Below are 27,517 nucleotides of genomic sequence, written 5' to 3' on the forward strand. Positions count from 1 at the left end.
TCTGCTTCAGTCACAATTTACTTTAGTAGTTGCCACCGATCCTGCCATCCATCTCTGCCAGTCCTGGCCATCCAGATTGTGGGTCCAATCATGGTTAAATCATAGCCCTTAGATCGGACTCATTCCACGATCTTAACAGTCCAATTTCATCTCTTTGGTTGCTTTCTTTTAACCATTCATTATGGAGAACAATTGGACGGTTAGGATGGTCTGATCAGTGTGATTTTTGGGCCAAGCTCCATCTACAATGGGCCCCTTGTTTGGTAATCTAGATTGGTATGTGTCGCTCATGTGACTTGTCTGCTCTATGAATTGCAACACAACTTAGTGAGCTTTTACAAACGCACACTATATAGCTTGGCCCTGCTTTGAAAATGTGGGGCCCACCTTAGTATCTAGATGCATCTCCTCCTCATTCACGTCAAAAACGTCACAATTACCTGAAGATGACTTCCATTTAGAAATGATGGATAATCTGATTTTTGGTATGAGTCGACATCGCAGCATTTCAAGACAATCACTTGATGGTTGATTAGCTGTGGGGCCCACCATTTGCTGACCAAGGGAATAGTATTGGACGGCTGTGATGTCATTTGCACCGAAAATTCAATGTGGGCACTTTCAATCGCAGTCTTTTTTATTTACAACTAGCATCAACAGCTTGAAGTGGTGATCACGGGTACACGTGCCAATGAGTCGTGCGTGTGCGAGACCAGGCCATTAATCAGTACGTTGTGGGCCCCACCGTAATATATGTGTCTTATCCATGCCGTTCATTCATTTTTTCAGCTCATTTTAGGGTATGTGCCCAAAATTGAGGCATATCCAAAGCTCAAATAGACCAGACCACAGGAAACAGTTTGAATTGAACACCTATGGTTGAAAACTTCCTGGGGCCATAGAAAATTTGAATCAAGCTGATAATTGTTTTTTTTTCCTTCATGCATCTATGTGACCTTATGAACAGGTTGGATGACAAATAAACATCACTGTAGGCCGAAGGAAGGTTTCAACGGTGGATGTCATTATCCCCATTGTTTCCTATGGTGTGGTCTATTTAAGCTTTGGATATGGTTTGATTTTGAGCTCATACCCTAAAATGATACGGAAAAACAGATGGACGACGTGGATAAGACACATACATCACTTGTGGGCCCCACAAGGTTTACTAAGTACACTGTAGCCATCTCAGTACTCATCCGCGTTCTTAATAAGGTGGTGGGTCCACTGAGAACATGCACTCGCCGAAGGAGACGGATTGGCTACTCCCCCTGCCACCAGCCCGGTGGCTGATGGTCGGTGCTATGTGGACCCCACCATGATGTATGTGTTTCATCCATTCCGTTCATCCGTTTTTACATATCATTTAAGACCTCTAGGTAAAAAATGAGAGGGATATAAATCTCATGTGGACCACACCACAGGAAAACAATAGTGATTGGATATCCACCAATAAAATCCTCCCAAGGCCCACATACACGTCAGGTGGCCCACCATACACGTCCCACATCCGCACCGTGACCCCAAATCACCTCTTTAACCTATCCCCCTCAAATCCGGCACCCACGTTTACGGCTACGCCTGTCCAGACCATCCAAATTGTTGGGCACATCATGGATGGAGCAACGGTTCAAAAGTTACACTGATCAAGAAATCCTGACCATCCAATTGATGGATATAAATTGACGGTTAAAACTAGAATATTGAGTACTCGAAATTCAACGGAAAAGGTCAACGGTCACCATCATCTTCTCGATGTGATTTTTGGATAATCCTCTATCTAGCCACGTCAGAAATTTTCCTGTTTCATTACAAGTATGTTAGAGTAGACACAAGTTTCAAACCCAATGCTCAGCTCCACATCGGTTCTCACGGGTTCTCGTGTGTAAGTCCAAAATCTGAACGGTCCACCTGATGTAGCACCCCATGAAACCCTAGGGACCAACTTTCACCCTAATCCAAATCTTTAATGGGGCATCAAAAAATAAAACAGTTTCCTCCCTTGATTTGCATCTCTCTTTGCTATGGCCCACCAGAGTTTTGGATCAAGGTAAAAATTGGTCCCTAAAGGGTATCATGGGGTGCTGCATCACATGGACCGTTCGGATTTTGGACCCATGAAATGTGTGAAAAGGTGCACACATGCGCAGGTGTGCAGGTGAGTGATGAACTCTCAGTGGGTATTCTTGAGATCTAATCCACTCAATAATTGGGTCTGGACTAATAAGGAACTAACCGGTTTAAGTTGGGTTGGATGGTCTAACTATTGGTTCCTTGTTTAACGTGGGCTCTGTAATTAAACCAGTGGTCGTAGCCCCATCCAATGGGTCCAACTTCAAATACATACCACTTATCTTATTCTTGGGTGGGGTCCAATGACTCCTCAGATGGACCCAACCCATTTGTACCTTAGTTTGGATGGAACTTCAAAAGGAGCCTTTGATGTCCAAACACCATTTTGAGCCCTTTTGGCATTGTGTATTTGGATATATTTTTGTAAAAGTCATTTTATTTGATCCCCACTCAATGAAATAGGAGCAAAAAGGCTCACTCATCAGAAACTTTTAAAAAATCAATATGCATTTGCTTCAATGGAAAAACCTTTTTGTGGAGACCATCTGAAATGAAATTTTATTTGTTCCTTCCTAAAATTGCATTCCTTGGAATACTTTAATAGAATATAGATTCAATAGATACTTATAAAAATTAACAAAAGCTTTTGGGTCTAAAAATCATAGTCGGGTCCTATAGTACCCCCTTCATGGGTTAACCGGGTTGTCGTCTTGCTGGTTCCGTGTCCTTTCCGGTCTGGTTCCAATTCTTGAATACTTAGACCTGAATCCGATCTGTCGGGCCTATTGATCTAGGTTTCAAATTGGGCCAGGACAAATTAGAGCATGGTTTGGACCACCTAGTTTTTTATTGCGCACACGTGTGACTTCGAAATGTGCACGGTGTGTAATTGGGCTATCATAAATGTATGTGGCTTCCAAAATAACATGATTCTTTGGCTAGAGTTACACACGCAATTGTTGATCGGAACGGTCCGATCACTGGTACTAGAAGCAAGCCATGGTGCAAAATTCAAGCTACTTGGGTGATCCTAAGCTTCTAATCAATAGCATGAAAATGGACAATCAAGATTGATATGAGAATCAAACTAGTTCCAATCATCATCTTAGCACATCTTCCAAATAGACCCCACTTTGTATTTCTTACAATTCTAAAGTAATTCTTGATACGATGATTCTAATCATGTGATTTATGGCTCATAAATATAACAAATTGGCTCCATTCAAAGGATTAAGATCATACCATGGGCACGATTCTTGCACCATAGATTGCTCGTAGTTGTATGAATGAATTAATGACTCAGATTGATGATAGGTAACCCCTTGTGAAATTCAAAAAAAATTGGGAAACAATAAACAAGATTTGCAACATGAGAACATGGTGGTACTTGATCCCCACAACTAATTCTGTCAGGATTCGGGTGCGAATACACCTCCCAAATAGAATCCATCATTGATTTGATACTTGACAAGTTGAATATCCAGTCCATTCAATGTCGGGTTGTACTTGATCCCCACAACATGGTCATCATTTATTTGATACCTGACAAGGTGAATATCCAGTCCATTCAATGTTGGGTTGATGGTAGATGCCATAATTAAAAACCTAGTGCTATATAATCATCAACCCACAGCTAAGAAAATCCAAAGAATGGTTTGAATTCTGCATAAATGCGTGGCCCACCTGAAAGTTATATTTACCTGATTTTAGACACATGGGTTTTACACAGAAGCAAGATCACCTGATAAGCGAGCGTGATCTTGCACACGTTTATCTAAATTTGATCTCAAAGGCTAATGCAATTAGTATTTCTAAGTGATGAGTGGGCGACTACAATTTAATCATATTGAGCTAACTAATATTAAAATATAACATATGATGCTGAAGATTAATTACTAAAAGAATTCATTATTGCAATCTCTGATATTGATACAAGATATGGAGGTTTGCTACTCCACAGGCATGTAGCTCTGGCCGTGGTCTATCACACATGCTATTGTGACACGTGCAAACATGGATGCCCTGTTTAGATCTAAGCCCTTTCATTCCTCAATTGGTTAAGTGTACAAAACAAATGGACAGCTATAAACACTTGTGATTAGTCCAAACTTTAGATCCTGATCTTATGGTCCGAAAATAAGCCATTTCATACTCAAGTGAGCTAAAACAGAACAGATGGAGGGGTGAAACAAGAATTTTGAAGTTACCTTCTTTGACACGGATTCATTAACTCTTTGGTATGCTTATTTCTACAGTAGTTGTTGCTTGAATCGGCCTAGTATCAACTTGCTAGATGCCAAGAACTAATTACTTTGGAAGAGAATTCAAGAAAACACAAGACAGTGAAATGAAAACATAAGGGAAGATTTCATTTTGATTAGTCTCAAATGAGGGACATTCTTCTTTGTTCACGCTAGAAATTTTTTTGAACTCACTGCATCAGTGGCTTGGATTATACAATGTGGTATTTCATCAAAATGTAAAAAACACCAAGGAAAAGTCACACACTCTTTCATACTCTGGCTACCAAAACTCTTTAGAACATAGAAACATTCAAAGATCTATTGCTACTTTATTATAGTGTAAAATTTATTTCTTTATGCCTCTACGAGAGTTGTATTGGAAATTTTTTTGAAATTGCAGCGGAATTAAAGATTTTTCAAAATTTAAAATTATTATTTAAGTCTTACAATCTCCATCTTTGATGATTCATATTTCAAAATCCTGAAATCTAAACACGAACAATTTAGATTTTACTTGATTGAAGAGCACACGTGATGTAAAAAGTGAATCATTTGTCAATGCCAATCTTTCAATAAGGAAGTCTCTCCTTGAGTGCTACTCATGTCAAACTAAGATGTAAGGTCATTGGAGACACATCCACACCAAGTAAACCACACACATCACATGTGATAGAGACAAGTGATGAGAGGAGATCTCTTTAATACTTCCCACTTTTACTTTTAAGTTGCTTCCGAGCTCTCTAAGCTTGGGTCTCTCATTTTTGGAATATAATTTATTTAAGATCAATTAGGGTTTACGGGTGTACCACTTATGGAACTTAACGATTCTATAGTTTTTCACATGTTATATCATTGAAATTTCGTAAAACTTATGAAAAAGGACATGTTTTGCGACGGTTATGGACCGTCGGAGAAATCCTTTGGCTCCACTACATTGTGGCGTTTATTAACCATCTCAGTATCAAATTTTGGGGTGCATTGACCATTTCCGACGGTCAAAAACCGTCTCTAGCGGCATACTAGAATTACCTTGAGATTACCAACGGTCTGCAAGCGTCGTTAAAGCATAGGAAAAAAGTGCTGAAAATAATTCTTAGATGTTTTTCCCCAATGCTTCTAGTTGTACAAATGTTTTGCAGTTGAGTACATATGTTTTGCAGTTGAAAAATTGTCAAAATTTTGATCAGATTTAGTTGTGTAACTGGGCACTGATTGTTGCGTGGCTTTGACGTGCTTCTTGTATTCACTGCAAGGAATCAAGATTCAGATTTGTGGCTGAAAATGAAAATTGGAAGCTTGTTAATAGATTTTGGTAGATTTTGATATCCTGGGTGCTGGGTTGTTAATGTTCATAGATTTCATCATCATGCCTCTTCTTAGTCAGAGAAAAAAGACTAGAGCATAACTTGTTTATTTATTTACTTTTTCTATCTTCATTGTCTAGCTTTAGATGCCTTAATCTAGGTATGGTGTTTATAACTTTTACTTGTTTATTTATTTATTGAGTGTTCTAAATTGTATATATGCTGCTCCAAGGAGGAAGTCTTTTAATAGTAAACATTATTATTATTTCCTAATTGAAGCTGTCTTGAATGTGATTTGCTGGAATTGAGCCCTTGCCTTTCCTCACTTTCTGGAGATGAATTAACTGGATGATAAGGTTCATTGTGTGTTTTGCATTTTTGCCAGCAAATCACATGTTCTTGGTTGATGAGACTAGAGAGTAGAAAATTCTAAAATGGTGATTTGGAGGAAGGCTTTGGAGTCTAAAGTTTTAAAAACTGACAAAATCAAGGCAGAGAATGGGTTATGAAAGAATACTAGAAGGTCAGCAATTCAATCCACTTCCGCATCCAAATACAGCCTTAAGGCTGCATTAGGATGCGAAACTGAAATCAGTTTGTGAAGGTTCAGTTCAGTTAAGAAGGAATGATTGAATCACATCAATGTTCCTATCATTCACAATGAGAAAATATTCCTAAGATTGTAGCTAATTTCCTTTCTAGTCCAACTTGAAAGTAGTGCAATTGCAATTTGAAGCCAAGAAATTCTTGGAGAACAAGATTTGTTACTATGCTTTGCATAAGGGTGAAAATAAACCTCAAAATGATTTTGAATAGCTTCTACATTCTCTCCATTTTTTTTTCCTACTTCTTTGTTTCCTTGACAATAAATCATGAAAAATTCCCCCATTTTTTTTTGAAATATTTTCGGATTATAAAATCAACCAGCCTTGTTTGTCATAATGATCTGCCTTTATGGATTTTACAGGCCATGGTGACTGGATATTCATCTATTTCAACACGGAAGCTTTCAAAGGCACTGACATTACTCACCTCTGATAAATCCATGGTTGCCATGAGTGACTACAGTGAGCAACATAAGATAGTGAAACCATATATACTAATGAGCGTTTTGGGAGCATATGCTCAGGTCTAGTACTACAAAGTTCTCTTCCTCTTGCTAAAGAGCTACTCAACTTGAACTTCACATGAACACTAGAGAAACATGCTGATTTGCCTTTTCACTTCATTGAATTATATGTTTCTCTTATTCTTGAAATTGAATCAAGACATATGTCCATGTTCTTCAATATGATTAGAAGTGAAATTGTAGTTATGGAGACACCATGATAGAGAACGTCTCTAACTGTCAAGGAAAATCCTCTTCGCACAGTAAGCCTTAGAGAAATGTTCCAGGCTGAACATTTTCACGTAGCTCTAAAACAAGTTCTTGAAGCAATCTTTGAATTGGGCTTCTACGGAAAATATAGAAGGTAAACACTAGAGTACTTCAAATGAAATGGGTTTTGCAGGCTTTGGGTAAGTATATAGAAGATTCCATTTCGCGAAAGGGCTCCGAACAAAGCTATCAAAAAGGGAATTTTTTATTGTGTTAGTGGTTGATCCAATTATGGGTGCCATCGAAGTAGATTGGAGAGATTTCTTCCCATATCTGAGTTGTGTTCCTTCAAAGAATTTGGAAATGAAAATCCAGCAGATGGTTAACCATATGGCAGTAGTAATGAAGGCTCTGATCTAGGAGCAAAAGATACGAATTGCTTCAGGATGGGTGGCTATGATCTATAATGTAGTTCTTCCTTCTAAAGCTAGGCAATTGTGTTGTAATTGGCTAAAATTTTATTTGGTCCTAATCACCCCCTCTCTAGGACAACCTTCATTCCATAGTTCTGCTAAGCTTCCGCGCGTAGCCATGTTATCCTACACCATGTGCAATTTCACTGCACTCCCCCACGTGTGTAGCTCTGGCTATCTATAGTTCATCACACATGCTAGTGTGACAAGTGTGCAAAATATAGATGCCCTATTTAGATCTTATGCCATAGCGATCAGGCCCTTTCATTTCTCATTTGGGCAGGTGTCCAAAACAATTGGATAACTATAATCACTTATGGTTAGCCCAAACTTTAGGTTGGAATCTTATGACCCCAAAACAAGACATTTCATATTGAAGCTAGCCAACAAAGAAGAAATGGAGGGGTTAAACAAACATTTTGACGTTATTTTCTTTGCCATCCTTAGTATTTTATGCAGTGGTATTCGCTTGAGTTAACCTAGTTTCAACTTGCTAATCCTTAGTATTTTATGCAGTGGTATTCGTTTGAGTCAACCTAGTTTTAACTTGCTTAGACACCAAGAATAATTGTACTGGAAGAGAATAAAAGAGAGTGGAATTAGAGCTGTACATGAGCCGAGCCAGCTCAAAAAGCTCACTTAGCTCGACTCGGCTTAGCTCGGATCGCCTCGACTTGAAATGGGGAATCGAGACGGGCCGAGGCTCGTTTGACTCAGCTCGTTAAAAAAAAGAGTCGAGGTTGAGCAACAAATAGCTCAGTTCGGCTTGTCTTAGCTCGAAGCTTGACTCAACTAGCTATCTCTCTCTCTCTCTCTCTCTCTCTCTCTCTCTCTCTCTTTATATATATATATATATATATATATATATATATGAAAATTTTATCTGCGCACCATTTGCGCTCGTTTTCCAAGAACAATTGGATTGAAAGGATTAAGGATGACTCAGATCACCTCCTGCTCTCGCTTGAGACGTGAGTAGAGCTCGCATCCCTCTCACACTCTCTCGAAAAAGTTCGAAACCTCTCTCTGTGTCTCTTCATGCAAAAAATCCCTCCCCATTTATTATATTTTATTAAACATATATTTCTAAAATATTGATGGTGTTGAATGGATTATACTTTTGGATTTACTGTTCTTTAAACTACATGTATCGTTTATATATTCTTTTTAAGCTTTTAATTGTTACTAAAGATAGCTCAGCTTGACTCGACCAGCTCGCTCGCCTCGACTCGATCCAAGCTCGACTCGGCTCAAACCATTGGGCTAAGGCGAGCTAACGTGTTGAGCTCGAGTTGGGATTATAGTGGGGGCAGAGCTGAGCTGAGCTGAGCATGGCACAACTCGGCTCGATGTACAGCTCTAAGTGGAATGGGAATGAATATTTTGCACTAAGAAGGAAGGATTTCAACCTGAAGAATAACTTTCAGATACAACTATGCTTTCTAAACTCAATACATCAATGCTTAGATTATGCCATCTATAATTTATTGAACAACCAAAACCACTATAGAAAATTTGTACACTCTTTCATACTATTAACTACCAAAATTCTCTAGAACATGGAAATGCCCAAAGATCTTTATACAATTCTATGGTGGTTTTTGTTGTCCCTTGATCTGTTTCCTGTCACATGTAACATGTGTGCAGGTGTGCCAAAATCGATAAAGCAGCCCGATCCAAACCGATCAACTTTGACCTCAAGCGCCGAAATAAGCAGATGCGTTCAATATGAATATATATGACCAGATTTTGAGAAGACTGGTCGTTTACTCAACCACTTGCAGAATTTTATAATGATCAGGCGATAATCGAAGGGTGGGCTTATTCCTCCAAAAATGGGTTACGCTTTGCCTACCACAAGAAATGACTTTTCAGAATACCAGTGCAATTAAACAAAAGGAAAAACTCATAATCCGTCACTAGAAGCGACTGTAAGAATGCATCTATTGAAAGAACTACGTAATATTGGATAAAGGACAAATCCAACGTATGAGCTTATATTTAGACTACAATTAAAGACTATAGCTAAGAATTACTGCTATTGGATTATTGTTATTCTTAGGATAAGCTGAGATAAAGTAAATTGATTACATTTGTTTGGTTTCATTGATGTGAGGCCGGTAGATGATTTTTGTTGGATTTTCCCTGCTATTTATAAATTTTTGTTATGCAGCTAATTCTCTCAGATGCTTCTTCTGTTACGGAAGCGGATTGCATATTGAGTAAGCGTACTAAGTAAACTCTGTGAGATTCACCATGATTTATGTAATTTATCCCCTCCGTACATCCATTTTACCATATAATTTTAGTGCTCGATCCCCAAAATGAAGTATATCCAAAGCTTAAATAGACCACACCACATGAAACAGTGTGAATTGAATGTTTACCGTTAAAAAATTCTTGGGGGCCGCAGAAGTTTTGGATCAAGCTTATATTTGTGTTTTCCCTTCATCCATATCTGTATGATCTTATGAACAGTTTTGATGACAAGTAAACATCATTGTGGGGTGCAGAAAGGTTTCAACGGTGGAAATCATTATTGCCACTGTTTCCTGTGGTATGCTCCACTTTAGCTCTGGATATGATTAAATTTTGGGCTGAACCCCTTAAATGATCTTAAAAACCGAATGGACGGCTTGGATAAACTACATACACTCACAGTGGGCCCAACTGAGTTTACTCAGTGTGATAAAAGCGTACTAAGTAACTCAGTACGCAATCCGATTTCTTTTGTTACTCCAACAGTTACAGTAGTCGAAAAGACTTTCTAAATCCTTCTCTTGTTATATTTTCCTTTTGTATATTTCTAGTTTGTGAATGTTCCTCTTCTGTCAGCCAAGCTTTATTCCATTTCTCATTTCTTAATTGTCTTCTATATCTTGAATTGCTCAACTACATCTCTCTTAACTCATTAGACTTTTGGATAACTCAACCATTTCACTCATTGACCATTCATTGACATATAAAAATAAATTTACACTAGCTATAAGTATGCAAAAAGTGCTCCAAGTATTTTAAAGATATTTTCATACCTCCTATTTCTTGTGCAATACTACATGTTGCCATCCCATTGACTTTCTCGAATGGCCAAAAATACGGTTATACGGTACATCAATTTCAAATTTACTCTACAAATCTCTATAAGACTGGATTATTCCATAAAAAATTTCTCTTTCCTGCCTTTTCCTGATGAGTAGACATTGAAACTTTTATTTTCTATTGAATAATAGTTTGAGTAAGTCTTGAATGAGCCCTTTGAAAGAAGTATGTTGATGCAGTTTTCCGGCGGACCCTTCCTATCTAACCCACTCAAGCCTGCCTAGAGAAGAACAAAAAGCAAAGGAGACCCTGGCTTGTGAAGGGAACCCTCCAATGCTTAAGTCAGGACTTTGGGTCTTTAGTAGGGTATGGTCTCTCTTGAAAAAGAGTCACCAGTCGAATATTAGGGCGTAGAAGCGCGTACCTTACATCGGCTGAGAATACCTCTATTTATAGGAGAGGGAAGACGTATGTTGTAGGGAGTCTTCCTTGATACGTCGGAGATGAATCTTGTTTAGAAATCCGTTTAGGATTCCTATTGGATCCTAAACTTCTTGGGATCCGATCTGATCATCCGAAGATCTTTGGAGAGATCTTCGGGCTGTTGGAGGGATCTTCTGATTATGATTCGAGGATAGGTTGTTTACCGAGTTTTCTATGGAACCGGCATATGCCTTCTCTCGGAGGTTGTCCCGACCTATAACCAAGTTCTGGTCAAGCTTTAGCCAGACTATGGCTGACCTATAACGGACATGTAGCCGATTTATGGACAACCTACAATTGGTCATTTGAGTAGACTTACGGTTGCCTCCTCTTTGAGTGTCTTTACAGTTGCATCATTTCTCTGGGGGGTCGGTCTGTTTTTAGATGCATATATCCCCCAGGGTTCAGGTGCTGAAGGGCTCATGCTGTTTAGTAGAGTTGGTCCATTCCATAGGTCGACCTATCCAACTTATCTATTTTTTCCCCTAACAAAGTATCCTATATTTGTCAATGCAAAAAAGAACATCATCAGGAATCTAGAACCTTGCACAAATGTTCATAGATCTACAACATTTAGTAAACCGCCAAAAAAGAATAAAAAAATGTTTTATAAGTTGTAGTATTAAAATAAGGAAGGAGATCCGGCCCACATGGGAGGATCCGCGTCCTCCCAGATTCCTCGATTAATACAAGAGGCTTTACTAATCCCACACGCGTGTGGAAGGCCTGCACTTTCACACGCAGCCACACGTGTTAGCCCTGAGATACCTAAGCTTTCTCACACGAGAAGCTCTTTAGACATTATGACCTAAAAATCAAGCCGTACGTCTTCCACCTTAGGTGGCTCAACATACAAAACAACCGGACGGCTAGAAAAAAAAATGTATTAGCTATTGGTTTACAACCGTCCGTACAATATCGTGGCCCCCTCAGGAGCAAATTGGCCTGATTTTTGGGTTCACTCCCAACAAGCGTGGCCCACCGGGATGGGAAAATCCCGACCCTTCATCTGCAATGCCAACAAATAGACAGATACAACCACGACCCACATCCAATTGAATGGAGACCTTCAAGTCCACGTCATGACCCATCACATCACCGGCTTGGATCATCCGACGTGGACCACCCCACTTAAACAAAAGGAAGAGAACTGACCACCAACCGAGCAACAGTACCACAACTTCTGGTACTCACCACTTTCCCGCCAAAATACCAAAATACAAAAACCACTTTTGTAAGAAATCAACACCATGAAAATGGTAGGCCTTTACCATAAAAGTTCCCTTGTGGAAAATCAGATTGATCCATTAACTAGGTGGGCCACATTTGCAAATCCACTCAAACTGTCAATTGTCCATCCATTCCATCTGTGTGGCCCACCTGATGATCGAACAAGCAGCCGGGTAAATCTTCATGGTGGGGCCTACAGACAAGCTGGCATGGATGATATAGTACCACAAGTTGGGGTGCTTCAACTGTAAGTTGATCAGTTCTCTCTAAAAAAGGAAACACATCTCAACCATTCCATTTTAGAAACACATCTCAACCATTCCATTTTCCAAACACACCCAATCCGCAGCTGTTATAGTATATATTACAAAAAAGCCACTGGCGCATGCCCTACAAATACCCTACCTTTTTTTGGGAAACACCATCACAGAAGTCAAACAACACAACCTTTAGATATACACATGACTACGTAAATACATGCACACGTACATACTTACGCACGTATAATAACAAACACTTCTGACCGTCCATTTGACTCTTCTTCTTTCACATCATGCTTAACTCTTTCTGTGTATTCTTCTCAAACTGCTATCTGCATTTAGCAGTACAAAGTTCAAAGGTCACACGTCATGAGGAGGAGAAGGGATTCTGGATCCACTCTCTCTGGCAAAAGCATCAGACGTCGATTTTCTGCGAAAACGGTTCGGATCTCTCCCCCCACCTGATCAACGATGAAGACTGTCTGAGAGAAAAATGGTGGTGGCACAATACTCTCGGTTTTTTTTTTTTGTTTACCCCCTCCCTTGTACTCCAAAACGTCCCTACCTTTTTAGTATTCTCAAATAAACCCTTCCCTTTTCCATATAATGTAGTAAAAAACCATGTAATAAATTTATTAACCTTAGGCACCTCTGTTCTCCACATTTTAGGCGAGATACAAATCACTTGGTCATGTAGGCCCTAACATAGCCATATGCTCCACATCATCCAATGGTCGGTCATCTATGGCATTTGATATAGGCCATTCAAATGGTGGATCAAAACCGTATGGATAATCTTTTTGTATTTGTGTAGAGGGAAAATGAGAATTTCTCTTCTACAAAGTCAAAGGCAAAATCACCATTTTATATGGTCAAGAGTCAAATTTAATTTTCAATTATCTCCTTTTAATAATCAACTCTAACAAAATATAAGCATAAGATGTTTTTTGACCATAGTTGAAAGGAAAAGTGTTATTTGGTAATGTTAAAAAAAAAAGGAGTGAGCTATTTGATGTATTATAAAGAAAAGGATATTATATGTAAAAAAAAATCTTCTTCTTTTATTATTATTATTTCTAAAGCATGCACCCCTATTTTATCTACAACCACCCTCTTATATAGTCAACGGTCAAATTTAATTTTCAATTATCTCCTTTTTAATAATCAACTCTAACAAAATATAAGCATGGGAATAAGTGTTATTTGGTAATATTTTTTTTTTAAAAAGGAGTGAGCTAGCTATTTGATGTATAACAAAGAAAAGGATGTTATATGTAAAAAAATCCTTCTTCTCTTATTATCATTACTTCCAAATGCATGCACCCCTATTTTATCTGCTCTTGGATAGTAGTATTCCAATCTTAAATCTAAGAAACAGGCCGGATCCACCACAAAGCTTTCTAGTTAAGCTTACGCTACAATGTGATGTATGAAACCCATGGCAATGTGTTCTTGACATGCAATCGTACATCATGTGCAGCTCCTCATGTTCTCCTTCACCCCCCAAAGACCAGCTGGTTTAAGACTCTATGGGTCACATTGTTTAAAATCATGCCTAGAACTTTTAAAATCAAGTAGTGTGGTCAACCTTAGTCTTGGAATGGCCTGCTTTTTGGAGTGTGGGGTGCATCTTCTTAATGGATTGGATGACATAAAAAAACATGGTGGGACCCACATAACATCTAGAAGGCTACTTATGGTGGGTATCTCAATTCCAACTTATCCCAGGACTGAGATTATGTGATGACCCAACACTGGTGCTGGGACGTAACACGGGATTTGATTGTGCCGTGTGCTGCTGTAAAACAACATGGTCATAAGAACCGTGTTTGAAAGTTATTAGGTTGAGATCTTACTCAACCAATTCATTTCAGACAACGAAGGTCGCCTAATTAAATCCTGCCATGTCCCACCACCTCTAATCTACATGGTGTTAGGGTCACCATGCAATCCGCATCCTTGTTCCATGTGGTGTGGCCTACCTAAGTTTTGGGTCCACCTATTTTTTGAGTACCTATGAGAACATAAAGAGTCTCACGTGATGGACGGAGCAGATGTCATGAACACATCACAATTCGTTTAAACTTAACCTGCAAAGCCTTGCAGCGCACCCACCCTTGAGAGAGGGTGTACGCATCAAAGGGTAGGATGAGTAGACTCAAACCAGGAGCTCTACGCCGTCCAAATCAATGGACAGATGATGGTCTGACTCAATTTATACGTGGACACGACTACAATCGCAGCAGATCCAAACTAACGGCTCAGATATTATGTCTTCTACCCGCTCAGAGCAACCTGAACCGCCGAATCATTTTGAGCAGAGATGGATTAATTTCCAACTGCTCAGATCATCTTGATCCACTTCTATTAGAGAGTCCTTGCTCCAACTTCGATACTTCCATGCACAAAGGAGACAAGAATTACGTAGGCAGGACATCTTTGTCATTTTCAGAAAAAAAAATAAAAATCAACCTATGACTATAATGACCAAAATACCCTCAAGCCTTTTTTTTTCCAAATCACACAGATCTTTCTAGAACCTCCACGTTAAACGGAGAAACCAAATATTCCTCTGAGGGCATTTACGTCATTTAAGAAAAAGATTATCGCTTTACCTGAAAACGGAGAGACAGGAGGGGTAGATCCGGCCGGCGAAGACGGCGGCGATCCGTTCCCCGGCGACGGATTTCCGGCGGCTTTAACGATCATTATGCTCCTCGTAACCCTCACGGCGTCGTCGGATAAATCCTCGCCGTACGATCTCCCGCTCCCACCGTCCGATTCTGCCACGTCAAAGAACACAGATTCCAAGATCAACGGAAAGGAGGGCACCTGACCAGATCTAACGTGCGCCGGGTGCGTTGACGCGGATTGCCTGCGACCCCCGACCGCAGGAAGCTCCTGTGGTCGGAAGCTAGGTGGGGCCCACCGTGATGTTCGTGAGAAATCCACTCCGTCCATCCGTTTTGACAGATGATCATAGTAGAACATGAACCCAAACTAGAGGCGGATCCAAAACTCAACTGGGCCACACAACAGGAAAAGCTAGGGAGGAAAATTCCTACCGTCGAAACTTCCCCAGTGTCTCCTGTGATACTTATATGCCATCCAAACCGTTCATAAGGTCATTCCCACGGGGATGAACTTAAACCACAAAAACATTACCCTGATCCAATGTTTCCTGTAGTGTGGCCCAGCTGAATATTGGAACTGCCTAATTTCTGGCCTCATGTCCTAACATGAGCTGGCAAAGCCGATGTACGGTGTGGATTGAAACACAAACATCAGTGGACCCCACCTAGTTATCGACATCAGGCAATCTGCGTTGCGGGTCAGCAGACGTACCTTTGGCTGCGCTCGTCCGGCCACCGAAGGTGTTGTACTTCCGGAGCTTGCTGAGGCCGTTCTCAGGCCGAGGGCCAGCCACGGTGTCGTCCCAGAGCTTGTCGAGAAGGCCCATGGTTTTTGGAATAATTACGCTCCGAAGATGAAGAAAATCCGCAAAGGGTAAAGGACTATTCTGGTAGAAATATTTATAGTGGATAGACGTTAAACGTCGAGCAGGTCTGACGAGGCAGCGAGGATCTACTCCGTTCATTTTGATCGGGTGGGTGACGTGGCGGATGGTTGGACAACAGGTCTTGGGATAAGGTCGATGTGAAAGGAGAATGCGAGATTTATGAAACGAAGCCACGTGGCGCTATTAGTACGGAGCGTGAGCGCGTCACGTGAAGAGGCCGTTCTATATAGAGAAGATTCCGGAACTGCCCCTGTGTATTTATCCGAACCACATTCAGGTTGCCGTATGATGTGTGGGTAATCACGAAAATGACACGTCCTTAGCCGCCAGATAACGACAAACGCAAAGGGCCCGTTTTTTATATTTTATCGCGGCTTTCTGGCGCGGGTGTAACTACAGCTCGTTTTGCGTCTGTCGCGACTCAGTATCCAGTGTGTGTCTCCCTATGCTGGGCCCCACATAATGAGTGGTACGATGATCTAAACCGTAAAAAATTTTAAATACATTCTATAAAATCTATTTTAAAATTTTTATTATGAATGGATGATTTTGATTATGACTATCGGTGGATGATTTAGAATAATGAAAATAAAATTCTCACTGGTCCGATTTCAGATCTAAAATGAGAGATGGACTGAAGCTTGATTATGGGCTTGTAGCTTATCTACGGTGGTATTGAGAAGTGGACTGTTCAAATCATAGGATCATCTCGGCATGTGATACAGTGGTGGCGACTCACTGTGGATCCTGAATCGCCGCGGAGGAAAAACGAACTCAAATCCACGCACCAGTGGGGCGTGTGAAGTCGCCAAGTTGTGGGTTCACCGGAAGCGGATTGGCATACTAGCTATATAGCTGCTGTAGGTGCGTGTCGCGCGAAGACGAGCAAACGGATTGGCTACTCTCCCTGCCATCAGCTAATTGCTGGTGGTCGGTGCTCCGTGGGCCTCACCATGATGTATGTGTTTCATCCATGTTGTCCATATATTTTTTCTTGTCATTTTATGGTAGGAGACCAAAAATGAGGTATATCCCAATCTCAAGTGGACCACATTATAGGAAATAGTGTTGAATGAGCGTTGACCATTAAAAACCTTCCGGGGGCATAAAAGTTTTGGATCAATCTGATATTTGTTTTTTCCCTTCATCTGGGCCTGTATTATCTAATCATCAAATTGAATGTCAAATAAACAGTACAGTAGGCCTTAGAAGGATTTTAATGGTGGATATCCAATCACTATTGTTTTCCTGTGGTGTGGTCCAACTGAGGTTTATATCACTCTCAATTTTCGGATAAGGCTCTAAAATGATCTTTAAAAGTGGATGAATGAAATGGATGAAACACATACATCATCATTGTGGGGCCCACAAAGCACCGACCACCAGCCACGAGGCTGGTGGCAGGAGTAGCCAATCCTTTCCCCACAATCGCTCCTCGAGCTCCCAGGTGTACGAACGGTTCAAAGGAGATCAAAGTTACATGGGTCCCATGGTGATGTAGTTATTATATCTACACCATTTATCTATTTTTAGAGATCATTTTAGAGCATTATCCAAAAACTAAATCATATTCAACGATCATTTGGACCACACCAAATATACAAGCAGAATAATGATTTTCACCGTTAAACAATTCGTAGGGCCACAATAACGTTTATTTTCCATCCAATCTGTTCATAACATCACAAAGACCTAGATGAAGAGGAAAAACAAATTTCATATTGATCCAAAACTTCCTTGAGCCCAAAAAGGGTTTCAATGGTAGATCTTCTATCCCCCACTGCTTTTTGCAGTGTGGTCCACTTGATAGTTATATCTGTCTTATTTTTCACCTCAAGCCTTAATACAAGCTCACCAAATGGATGAACGGTTTGGATATAACACATACCTCATGATCAGACCCACATAACTTGCTAAAGTCAATAAACTAACTATATGGGTGGTGTGAGGTAGACCAGCTCATCCGCTTCCGGGTTCACCATGGTAGCATGTGTTATATTCATACTGTCCATCTATTTTAAGAGGTTATTTTAGAAATAAACTCAAAATGAAGTGGATCCAAAACTCAAGTGAACCACACCACAAGTACCCAGGATTGAATGCCTACCATTGAAAACTTCTCGGGGCCATAGAAGTCATGGATTGAGCTAATGCTTTTTTCCGTTCTTCTGTTTTTGTGATCCTAGGAGATGGATTATCTACTAACAGGCTGAGTAGCAACACTGGCTACTGGGTTATGTGTGTCTCCCTATGATGTATGTTTTGTAGCCACCTCATTAATCCATTTGGAGAGATTATTTTAGAGCATGAGCCAAAGAATGTGCTAGATCCAAAGTTGGAGTGGACCCACTACAAAAAAGAGTGGGGTGAGTGACACCCACCGTTGAAACCTTCTTATGGTCCACCGTGACGTTTATTTGAGATCCAACCTTCATAAGTCAAAGGCATTCATGAAATAAGGGAAAACACATGCGGGAGGTTTATAATGGTTACCCACTGTTTTGACGGAGTGCCACCCACTGTTTTATGTGGTGGGTCCATAGGAGCTTTGGATCTGAATTATTCTCTAGCTCTTGCCTTAAAATGATCTCTCCAAATGGTGTTGAAACAAAACATATATATTACGGTAGGGACCACATAACTTGCCACGTCACTTACTCAGCTTGTTAGTAGATAATCCACGTCTGTGATCTCATGATCAGGGTGGATGAATAAACATACTGGTCTGTGATCTCATGAACAGGATGGATGAAAAAACATAATGGTAGCAGGCCTCGGGACGGTTTTAATGGTGGGTGTGTGGTGCTGTCTACTTAGTTTTGGATCTGCTTACTATTATTATTTATTTTGGTTTTTTAGGCCTATGCCATAAAATAATCTCACAAACTGGTTGTACGGTGTGGATATAGGATATGAATCATGGTGGGTTCACACAATGGAATGGATGGGCTAGTTCCCTGCCAGCTGCCAATGGTTGGTGGTCGGTGCTCTGTGGGCCGCACCATGATGTATATGTTTCATCCATGCCGTCCATCTATTTTTCTAGATCATTATGGTACAAGACAAAAAATTAGGTATATCCCAATCTCAAATGGGCTACATTACACGAAACAATGTTAAATGAACGTCGACCATTAAAAACTTTTTGGGGGCCATAAAAGTTTTGGATCAAGTTGATCTTTGTTTTTCCCTTCATCTAGGTTTGTTATGGCCTAATCAAGAGATCGGATGTCAAATAAACAATACAGTGGGCCTTAGGGGATTTTAATGGTGGATATCCAATCACTATTGTTTTCCTGTGGTGTGGTCCCCTGAGATTTATATCCCTCTCATTGTTTGGGATGAAGCTCTAACCTGATACGTAAAAATGGATGAACAGAATGGATGAAACACATACATCATGATGGGGCCCACAGAGCACCGACCATCAGCCACCGGGCTGATGGCAGGGGGAGTAGCCAATCCGCTTCCTCACAGAACTTGGTGACGTCAACACACTACGTGCTGAGGTCGGTGGTGTGTGGCACACCACGCAATTCTCGCCTGTTAGTTATACGGTAGTAACCATGATGTATGTGTTTCATACATTCGGTTCATCCATTTTTAAAGATCATTTTAGGTCCTGATACAAAATATTAGAGGTATATAAATCTTAGTTGGTCCCCACCACATGAAAACAATAGTGATTGGATATCCACCATTAAAATTCTCCTAAGGTCCAGTGTACTGTTTATTTGATATCCAAACTGTTGATTAGGTCATACAGGCTCAGATGAAAGGAAAAAACAAAAATCGACTTGATCCAAAGCTTTTATGGCCCCCAAAATGTTTTTAATGGTCGACGCCTATTCAACAATGTTTACTGTAATGTGGTCCACTTGAAATTGGGATATACCTCATTTTTGTTCTCATACCATAAAATGACCCGTAAAAATAGATGGACAGCATGGCTGAAACACATACATCATGGTGGGGTCCACAGAGCACCGACCACTAGCCATTGGCCGGTGTCAGGGGGAGTAGCCAATCCGTTCCCTAGTGGTGTACTAATTCACCTCGTCCGTGCAAGTGCGACAGACCCATTGTGCCGTGATCCGGAGGTCCCAGGCTGTGTTATGATCTCCTGATAGAGGAACGGTCCCGTTGCCTGACCACCAGATAATTGGAATGCAGCAACAATAATAGTCCGCGGTACATCGCGATGGAGTGTACTTAATCACATGTAATTGAAAGATGACTTCGTGGTACACGTGGGTCCCATCTGGGACATTCATCGTGCGAACATGACAGTGCCGAAATATGGGCCTCGGGATAATCTGGAGAGCCCAACAAGTTGAATAGGGATTGCTGGTTAATTCTTTTAACCTTCCATCTATATGTGGCCCAACAACTATGTAGACTAGCCTAACTTTCGACCGAAAGACTGTACGTAGTCGGACCCAAATGATGAACGGCTTGGATCTCGATCCGGGTGCCAAAAAGTGCGCCGGATCGAGAAGATATTTTTACGATATTTTCCCGATATTTTAGGGAAATTCAGAACCGCGAGAAATTCCGGCGATTAATCAGTGACCTGCTTGCTTGGGAATGACGATTCTCTCTGATCCGTTTTAATTCTGTCGCGACTGATAAATCATCCTGTGTCGCATCCTATTTGTGCCCACATGAAGAGTGGTACGACAATCTGATCCATCTATACTTTGTATTATATCATATTACTCTAATAAAATTAATATGAAAAAATAATTTCAACATCAGCATCAATAGGTTAATTTACAACAGTAAAAAGGATATCTTCAACGGTTCTCATTCAACTCTATAAATAAATGGTTACGATCATCAACGAACAGTAATCATGGAAAAATAACTTATTCATAGTAGTAATGAGAGTATTGTACAGTTCAAAATATTGGACCATCTCAACGTGTTGGCCTCCGTGGGGGACGACTTACGTTGCTTCCTGAGTCGCGACAGAGGCAAAGGGAATTTATTCTGATGTCGAGTCGCTTTTAACGATGGGGTTTTGATAACACACGCGATCACACGTGTACCTATCAAGTGTGTAGGTAATCCGAGCAGTGTAGCTGGTGGGACCTACCTTTTATATGATCTTAACGAAAATGAGAATATTTACTTAGTACGTGATCCATACCTGTGCTTTCCATGGACATCAACGGCAAGTTGCCTCTAAGCCGTGCATTAGTTTCACTTATCTGTGGATGGCATGATGAGTTGAATATTTAGATTTGATTTAATCTACACTACTTTCACAGTGGGGCCCACATTATACACGGTTTGGATATTCTACTTATTAAAAATTTTGGTACGTGTGGCGGCGTGTATAGATGCGTGTGGGCCCAGGCGGCATTTATAAAAGGAGTTACGTAGGGTTTGAATGTAGCAAACACGACTGCCTAGTAGATTGTATACATACAGGGGTCTTCTGTTCACGCGTAGGTTATACGGAGAATCCAAACCGTCCAAATAGTGGGATCCACTGTATACTGATCATGCACTCAAAATAGATTGATTAGAAAAATCGAGGCATCTGAGTAACGGAGAATTTCCTTTTTACAGTCTATGATATTTCTATCAGTACATCACTTTATGCGGTGTTTAAAGGTTTATTATCAGGTTATAATCTATGTCCAGTAGATTCCTCCATCTGTAGGGTTCGGATTTAAGTAAAATGCCATGTTTACCTACTAATTTAAATGTGGCAGGTTTGTACATGCCATCAAAAGACAGCTCAATCCCACTACGAACGTCAAAAAAAAAAATCTAATTAATTGTTGAATAGCTTTGAAGATTGCAATTCGACGGCATCCGAGGATCTCTCTGGTGTTATCTATGGCTCTTTGACATTGGTCGATGCCATCGTACATCGAATTGGGTAAGTGCACGATTGGTTTCCAATTTTGGATGGTTTCCAATTTTGAATGGGTAGTATATATACAAAGTATAATCAGGATTATTAAGAAGAATAAGGTTTTCTAAGTTGTTCTAAAGGATTTAAGGGCATAGATAGGGTCTCAAGTGAAATTCGAGGCTTTTTCAAATTAATAAGATATAATATCTCTTGTAATATTATTTTCATAGTGCATTACTTATCGCTTTGTGCCGTAATTTTTTTCCATAAGAATTTTTTCATATAAAATTCAAATTACCTTTTCCTTAGGTTTATTTGTGTGATTGTAATTATGTTGCTTGATTCTGCTCTATGTGCTTTCGTGAGTCTAACAACTGATATTAGAAAGAACGTTAGGAAGCAAATCGAATATGAAAGCAAACACCTTGATCCATAGCTCAAGTGGTAGGCTGAGTGAAAGATACCTCGTTTCAACACTGAGGTCTTTGTATCGATTCCCTAGTGGGGGTGGCTAACACTGAAGTGTGAATTGACAGTAGTGCTAATATTAACAAGTTAAAAAAGAAAAGAAAAAAAAAGAATACGAAAGCAATGTATGAATGACATTTCATATGAAGTTTGATATAGAGAAGTATTCAGTTAAAAATAATTTTGAACTATGAAAAGTTAAGATGAATGATATACTAATTTAATAAGGATTAGAAGATGCGCTCATTGGAAAGTGACCAAAAACCATAAAATAAGAAGAATAAAACAAGTTAGATAAGAAGGCTAATAACTCAATCCAGATACGTCTAACAGATGAAATCTTTTATAATGTTATGAGAGAGAAAACTATAGTAGATACATGGGCAAAACTAGAGAACATCTATGCGAATAAGTCTTTTGAGAATAACTTGTATCTGAAGCTACAGTTGTTTAATCTAAAGATGACGGAAAAGGTTGACGTTGAGATTTACATCAGTAACCTCAATAGGCCTATTTGTAAATTACCGTTGTGGATGAGACGATGAAAAATGAAAATCAAGCATGTATTATGTTAAATTCTCTTTTAAAATCATATGAGTCAGTTTGAACATTCTTTGTGTACCGGTAGAACAACCATTAGTGTTGAGACCATTATCTTGGAAGCACTTTATTGAGTGGAGCTGCAGCGGCTGTAACAGATTTCACATCTGCACGTATGTGCCATGCACGCCTATACCACATGAGTGATTGGGGCACGAATGTACATTTTGACCGTTGTTTAATTTCATATTTTAAAAGCATTGCTTTTAGTATATGCGAGTATTGTATATATGGTAAACAGTTAATGAAGTCTTTTAAGTCTAGGAAACATGTTTGTAAGAGGGTTCTAAATTATGTACATTCTGATGTATGTGGGCCATCGCCTGTAATTTCTAGTGGAGAATCGTCATGGTTTATTACTTTTATTGATGATTACTTCAGAAAGGTGTGGATTTATTTTATGAAAAGTAAATCCACCAATTTCAAACATTAGAAGGCAATGGTGGAAAAACAGTTAGGATGAAAGGTAAAAGTGTTGATGATAGATAATAGTGGGGAATTCACTTATGGGGAATTCAGTCAGTTTTGTAAGGATGGAGGGATCGTGGGGCACAACATAACGCACCACACTCTAGAGCAAAATGATGTGGCTAAGCGATTGAATCGGACTCTCTTATAGAGGGCCAGATGTATGATGAGTAATGCTGGGTTGAGTAAGGAAATGTGGACTGATGCTGTTAACATGACTTGTTACTTAGTGAATCGGTCCCCCTTCTACGGCTATAAATTGTAAAATTCCCGAGGAAGTGTGAAGTGATCGGTAGGTTGATTAGTCGGCGGTGCAAGTATTTTGGTTGTGATGCTTACTCTCACGTATCGTCAATTAAGAGAGATAAATTGAACCAAATGGTTAAAAGTACGTTTTTGTCAGCTATGAAAATGGTGGGAAAGGGTATAAACTATATGACTGGGCCACACGAAAAATCATCCTTAGTCATGTCGTAAGATTCAACGAAGGATTCTTGTTTCATAAAGATTAACACAAGGAGGATGAAAAGTCGGTTGTGGATGTTCAGATAGACAGAGATGAGACATATGATGATACTAAGACACAGATAGATGTACATGAGTAAGTGGAGCAACCACCTATGAGAAGGAATCTGCAAAGAGATCATACATTAACGGCGAAATATATACATGATTTGAATGTCGCATTTGCCCTTATTATGGATGAGGGGGATCTGTATACTTTTCATGAGGTTTTCGACGATGTAGATGCCAAAAAGTGGAAAGCGGCGATGTATGAAGATATGGACTCGCCCTGTATAAGAATGAGACATGTAAGCTAGTGGAGCTTCCCGTTAGTCGTAAAGTGATCGGGTGTAAGTAAATCTTTAAAAAGAATTATGATATGTACAAGACAAGGTTGGTAGCGAAAGGATATGCTAAGAGAGAAGGTGTTGACTTCATGAATATAGTCACGCACGTGGTAAAGCAAGTATCTATTATATTCATATTGACGCTGATTGAAAGAGAAGACTACTTTCATGCATGGGGAATTGGAAGAGAAGATTGACATGAAGCAACCAAAATGTTTTGAAATACAAGGGGTAGAGAACAAGGTTTGTAAGTTGAATAAGTTATTATACGGCCTGAAGCAGTCGCTTATTCAATGGTATAAGAAATTTAATTCTTTTTTGGTAATTTAGAGGTTTATCAGGAGTGCGTATGATAATTGTGTCTATCACAAGACATTGAGTAATGGGAAGCTCATTATTTTGATTTTGTGTGTTGATAACATGTTTATCGCCAATCATAGCATATATGAAATTGATATACCGAAGACTCATCTAGCAAGGACATTTGAGATGAAAGATCTGTAGGTTGTAAAGAGAGTTCACGGCATTGAAATACATAGAGACAGGAAGAGAAGCACGATATGGTTATCTGAGGTTGAATACCTCGAGAAGGTATTAGTGAAGTATGCGATAGACAAGACAAAGTTGGTTATAATTCCCTACGCCGCTCATTTTAAGATTCGTTATAAATAATATCCTGAAGCAGATGAAGAAAAACAAGTAATGTCTTGTGTACCTTATTCGATAGTGGTTGACCGCTTGATGTGTGCCATGGTTTATACAAGACTAAATATTTTACATACACTGGGTGTTGTTAGCAGATATATGTCTAACATCAGCAACCGATACTAGAGGCAGTGAAATGACTACTTCAATATATTTAAGGTATGCAGGAATACGTATTAACATTTATAATGTGAATGAAAATCTAAAGAATAAAATCATTTTAAGTTTAGAAGGGCCACAAAATGTGATTTTAGAGGTTTTATTCATAATTTTGAGTAGTGTGGTCCAATCAATGTTTTAGATCAGCCTGATTTTTGGGAGCCGGAAGAAGGCGAGGGAAATCACATGATAGAAAAGGATTGGATTTCATCCGGATATCACGGTGGGCCCCAAAGACCACGTTGTAGAGAGCTTATTCTATAAAGCTGCAGAGGAACCTGTTTCTTGATTAGTATTATATTTCCTTACAACTTTCAAAGTAAGTGGACATGATCCACTGCATTTGGAAGCACGGATCTTTCGTGCCTCTCTATTCTTTTCTACACACGTGGAAAACGTGAATAATGATCCAGGCCACGAATCCTCAGGTCCCTCTCTTGATGGCCCAATAAAAAATTTCCTTCCTTGATTGGACTATCTTAACCATCCGTTAAATGGGTCCTTTCATACTGAATCTGATCGTTGATGATTGTGGTTTTTAGTGTCCGATTTGTATACAAAAGGTATGATTTCTGGACTACGGTCCATTAGTTGTTTTCAAAATGAACGGTTCGATCTTTCTGTGGATGCAACGTGTGCATAAACGACTTGGAGGCACTGCATCTTATGATTACAGAGGCACAAGATACGGCACTATCCAAAAGATCTTTACCAAGACTCCTATGTGAGTTTATCACCGTTATAAAAATTGGGGCGACTCCTCACACTTGGCATTGCTATCCATCTATCCAGACCATCCAAATTGTGAGTCCCATTATGGGTTTTAGAATAGCTATAAAATCACACTGATCAAGCAATCCTAACCATCCAATTAATTTCTGTTGAATGGATGGTTGAAAGTAAGTAGTCAGTGGTCCAAATTCGGAGAGACACATCAGATGGTTAGTATTAAATTCTCAGTCTAAATTTTTGGTTATCTTCCATCCATAGCTCGGTCAGCGATCTGGACCGTCTGGATTGCGGTGCAACTATTCTCTCTTTAGGGTTGAAAGTCACCACCATCTTTTATATGGGGTACTAAACTAAAACTTGATAAAAAAAAAAAAAAAACCGAAGTTATCCTACAGGTTGTTCACCTGATTATACATCATTGTCTGCTAAGGGTCTATCTTGATGTTTATATGAAATCCAATCCGTGCATTAAGTTAGTCCTTCCATGAGTACGAGTTTCTACAAAAATCAGGACCATACAATTACTAAATGGCCCACACTCTAGAAAAAATTACAACCACCCAAAAGCATCTAAATTAACGCGGTGGAACACATGATGGTTGGATTGGCCTAGATTTTGGAACCTTCAAATTTCATGGTGGGTAGGTCGGATTCTATACATACACAAAGGTGGGTCCCACCTTCAACCCGTGTAGAATAAGCTTATTTAGAAGGTCTTGCGAGGAACCGGCCTCAAAGTTCATACGGGGAACTGATAACATTCAAGCAACGGCACTGCAACTTCTGATTCACTGCCATTTTACTCTCTAACATGAAACTTATGTACAGAATCCATACCATGAAAGCGGTAGATCCCATCATGAATATGTCATTATAAAAAATTGAGCCTAATCCATTGAGCTGATGGATCACAAATTTACCTTAAATCATACATACAGTTCTACATTGATTTCAATAGTGTGTCCCATATAATGGGATAAACAGCATGATCTTATTTCCAGTTGATTATCATGATTTGGATAACCATTTTCATGCTACGGATGCTCCTGTAACGGTTGAATTTGGAGGAAAAGATGGTACCGTACCACAGGTTTCTGTGCTATTGCGTGCAGGCAATCATTTGTCAGTTCATACAGCAGTAGATTTTGAGGTAGTGGTAATTGCAAATCCCCCGAAATGTGGGAGGCACGTGAAAGGTTGATTCTATCGAGCACTGCTAGATATAGGCACTCCCCCTGCACGTGACACTTGATGGGACTAGAGACGTGGTGGGTCCCGCCACTTATTTACCCAATTCCATTATGCACGGAAGCGGATTAGATGGTCTACCACACACCAGCTATATAGCTGCTGTAGGTACGTGTCGTGCGAAGACGAGCACTGGCGCTCCTCGAGCTCCGAGTTGTACCAACGGTTCAAAGGAGATCAAAGTTACAGGGGTCCTACAGTGATGTATTTATTATATCTACACCGTTCATCTATTTTTAGAGATTATTTTAGAGCATTATCCAAAAAAATGAATCATATTCAAACATTATCTGGACCACACCACAAATAGCAGCGGAGAGAATGATTTTCACCGTTCAAAAATTCATAGGGCCCACCATAATGTTTATTTTCCATCCATTCTGTTCATAAGGTCACAAAGACCTGAGTGAAGAGGAAAAATAAATTTTATATTAATCCAAAACTTCTGTTACCCTAAGAAAGGTTTCAATGGTA

General features: G+C 39.7%; 1 protein-coding gene across 1 annotated transcript; it reads right to left on the reverse strand.

The window, feature by feature from the left end:
- Positions 1–12,460: 12,460 nt before the first annotated feature.
- Positions 12,461–15,940, reverse strand: LOC131225401 (dormancy-associated protein homolog 3). The gene is made up of 3 exons (XM_058220928.1): positions 15,769–15,940; positions 15,039–15,206; positions 12,461–12,884 (listed from the first exon to the last, which is right to left on the reverse strand). Exons 1-3 carry the CDS (start codon positions 15,881–15,883, stop codon positions 12,784–12,786), a joined length of 384 nt encoding a protein of 127 aa, XP_058076911.1. The 5' UTR covers positions 15,884–15,940; the 3' UTR covers positions 12,461–12,783.
- Positions 15,941–27,517: the final 11,577 nt, after the last annotated feature.

Source organism: Magnolia sinica, chromosome 14 (genome assembly GCF_029962835.1).
Source record: "Magnolia sinica isolate HGM2019 chromosome 14, MsV1, whole genome shotgun sequence".
Classification (NCBI taxonomy): Eukaryota; Viridiplantae; Streptophyta; class Magnoliopsida; order Magnoliales; family Magnoliaceae; genus Magnolia; species Magnolia sinica.

Coding starts and splice junctions, on each gene's coding strand:
- LOC131225401 (XM_058220928.1), bottom strand. CDS start 15,883: ATGGGCCTTCTCGACAAGCTCTGGGACGACACCGTGGCTGGCCCTCGG. Junction 15,207..15,768: donor CCGGACGAGCGCAGCCAAAG/GTACGTCTGCTG, acceptor TTGACGTGGCAG/AATCGGACGGTGGGAGCGGG. Junction 12,885..15,038: donor TCCTGTCTCTCCGTTTTCAG/GTAAAGCGATAA, acceptor ATCGTTGATCAG/GTGGGGGGAGAGATCCGAAC.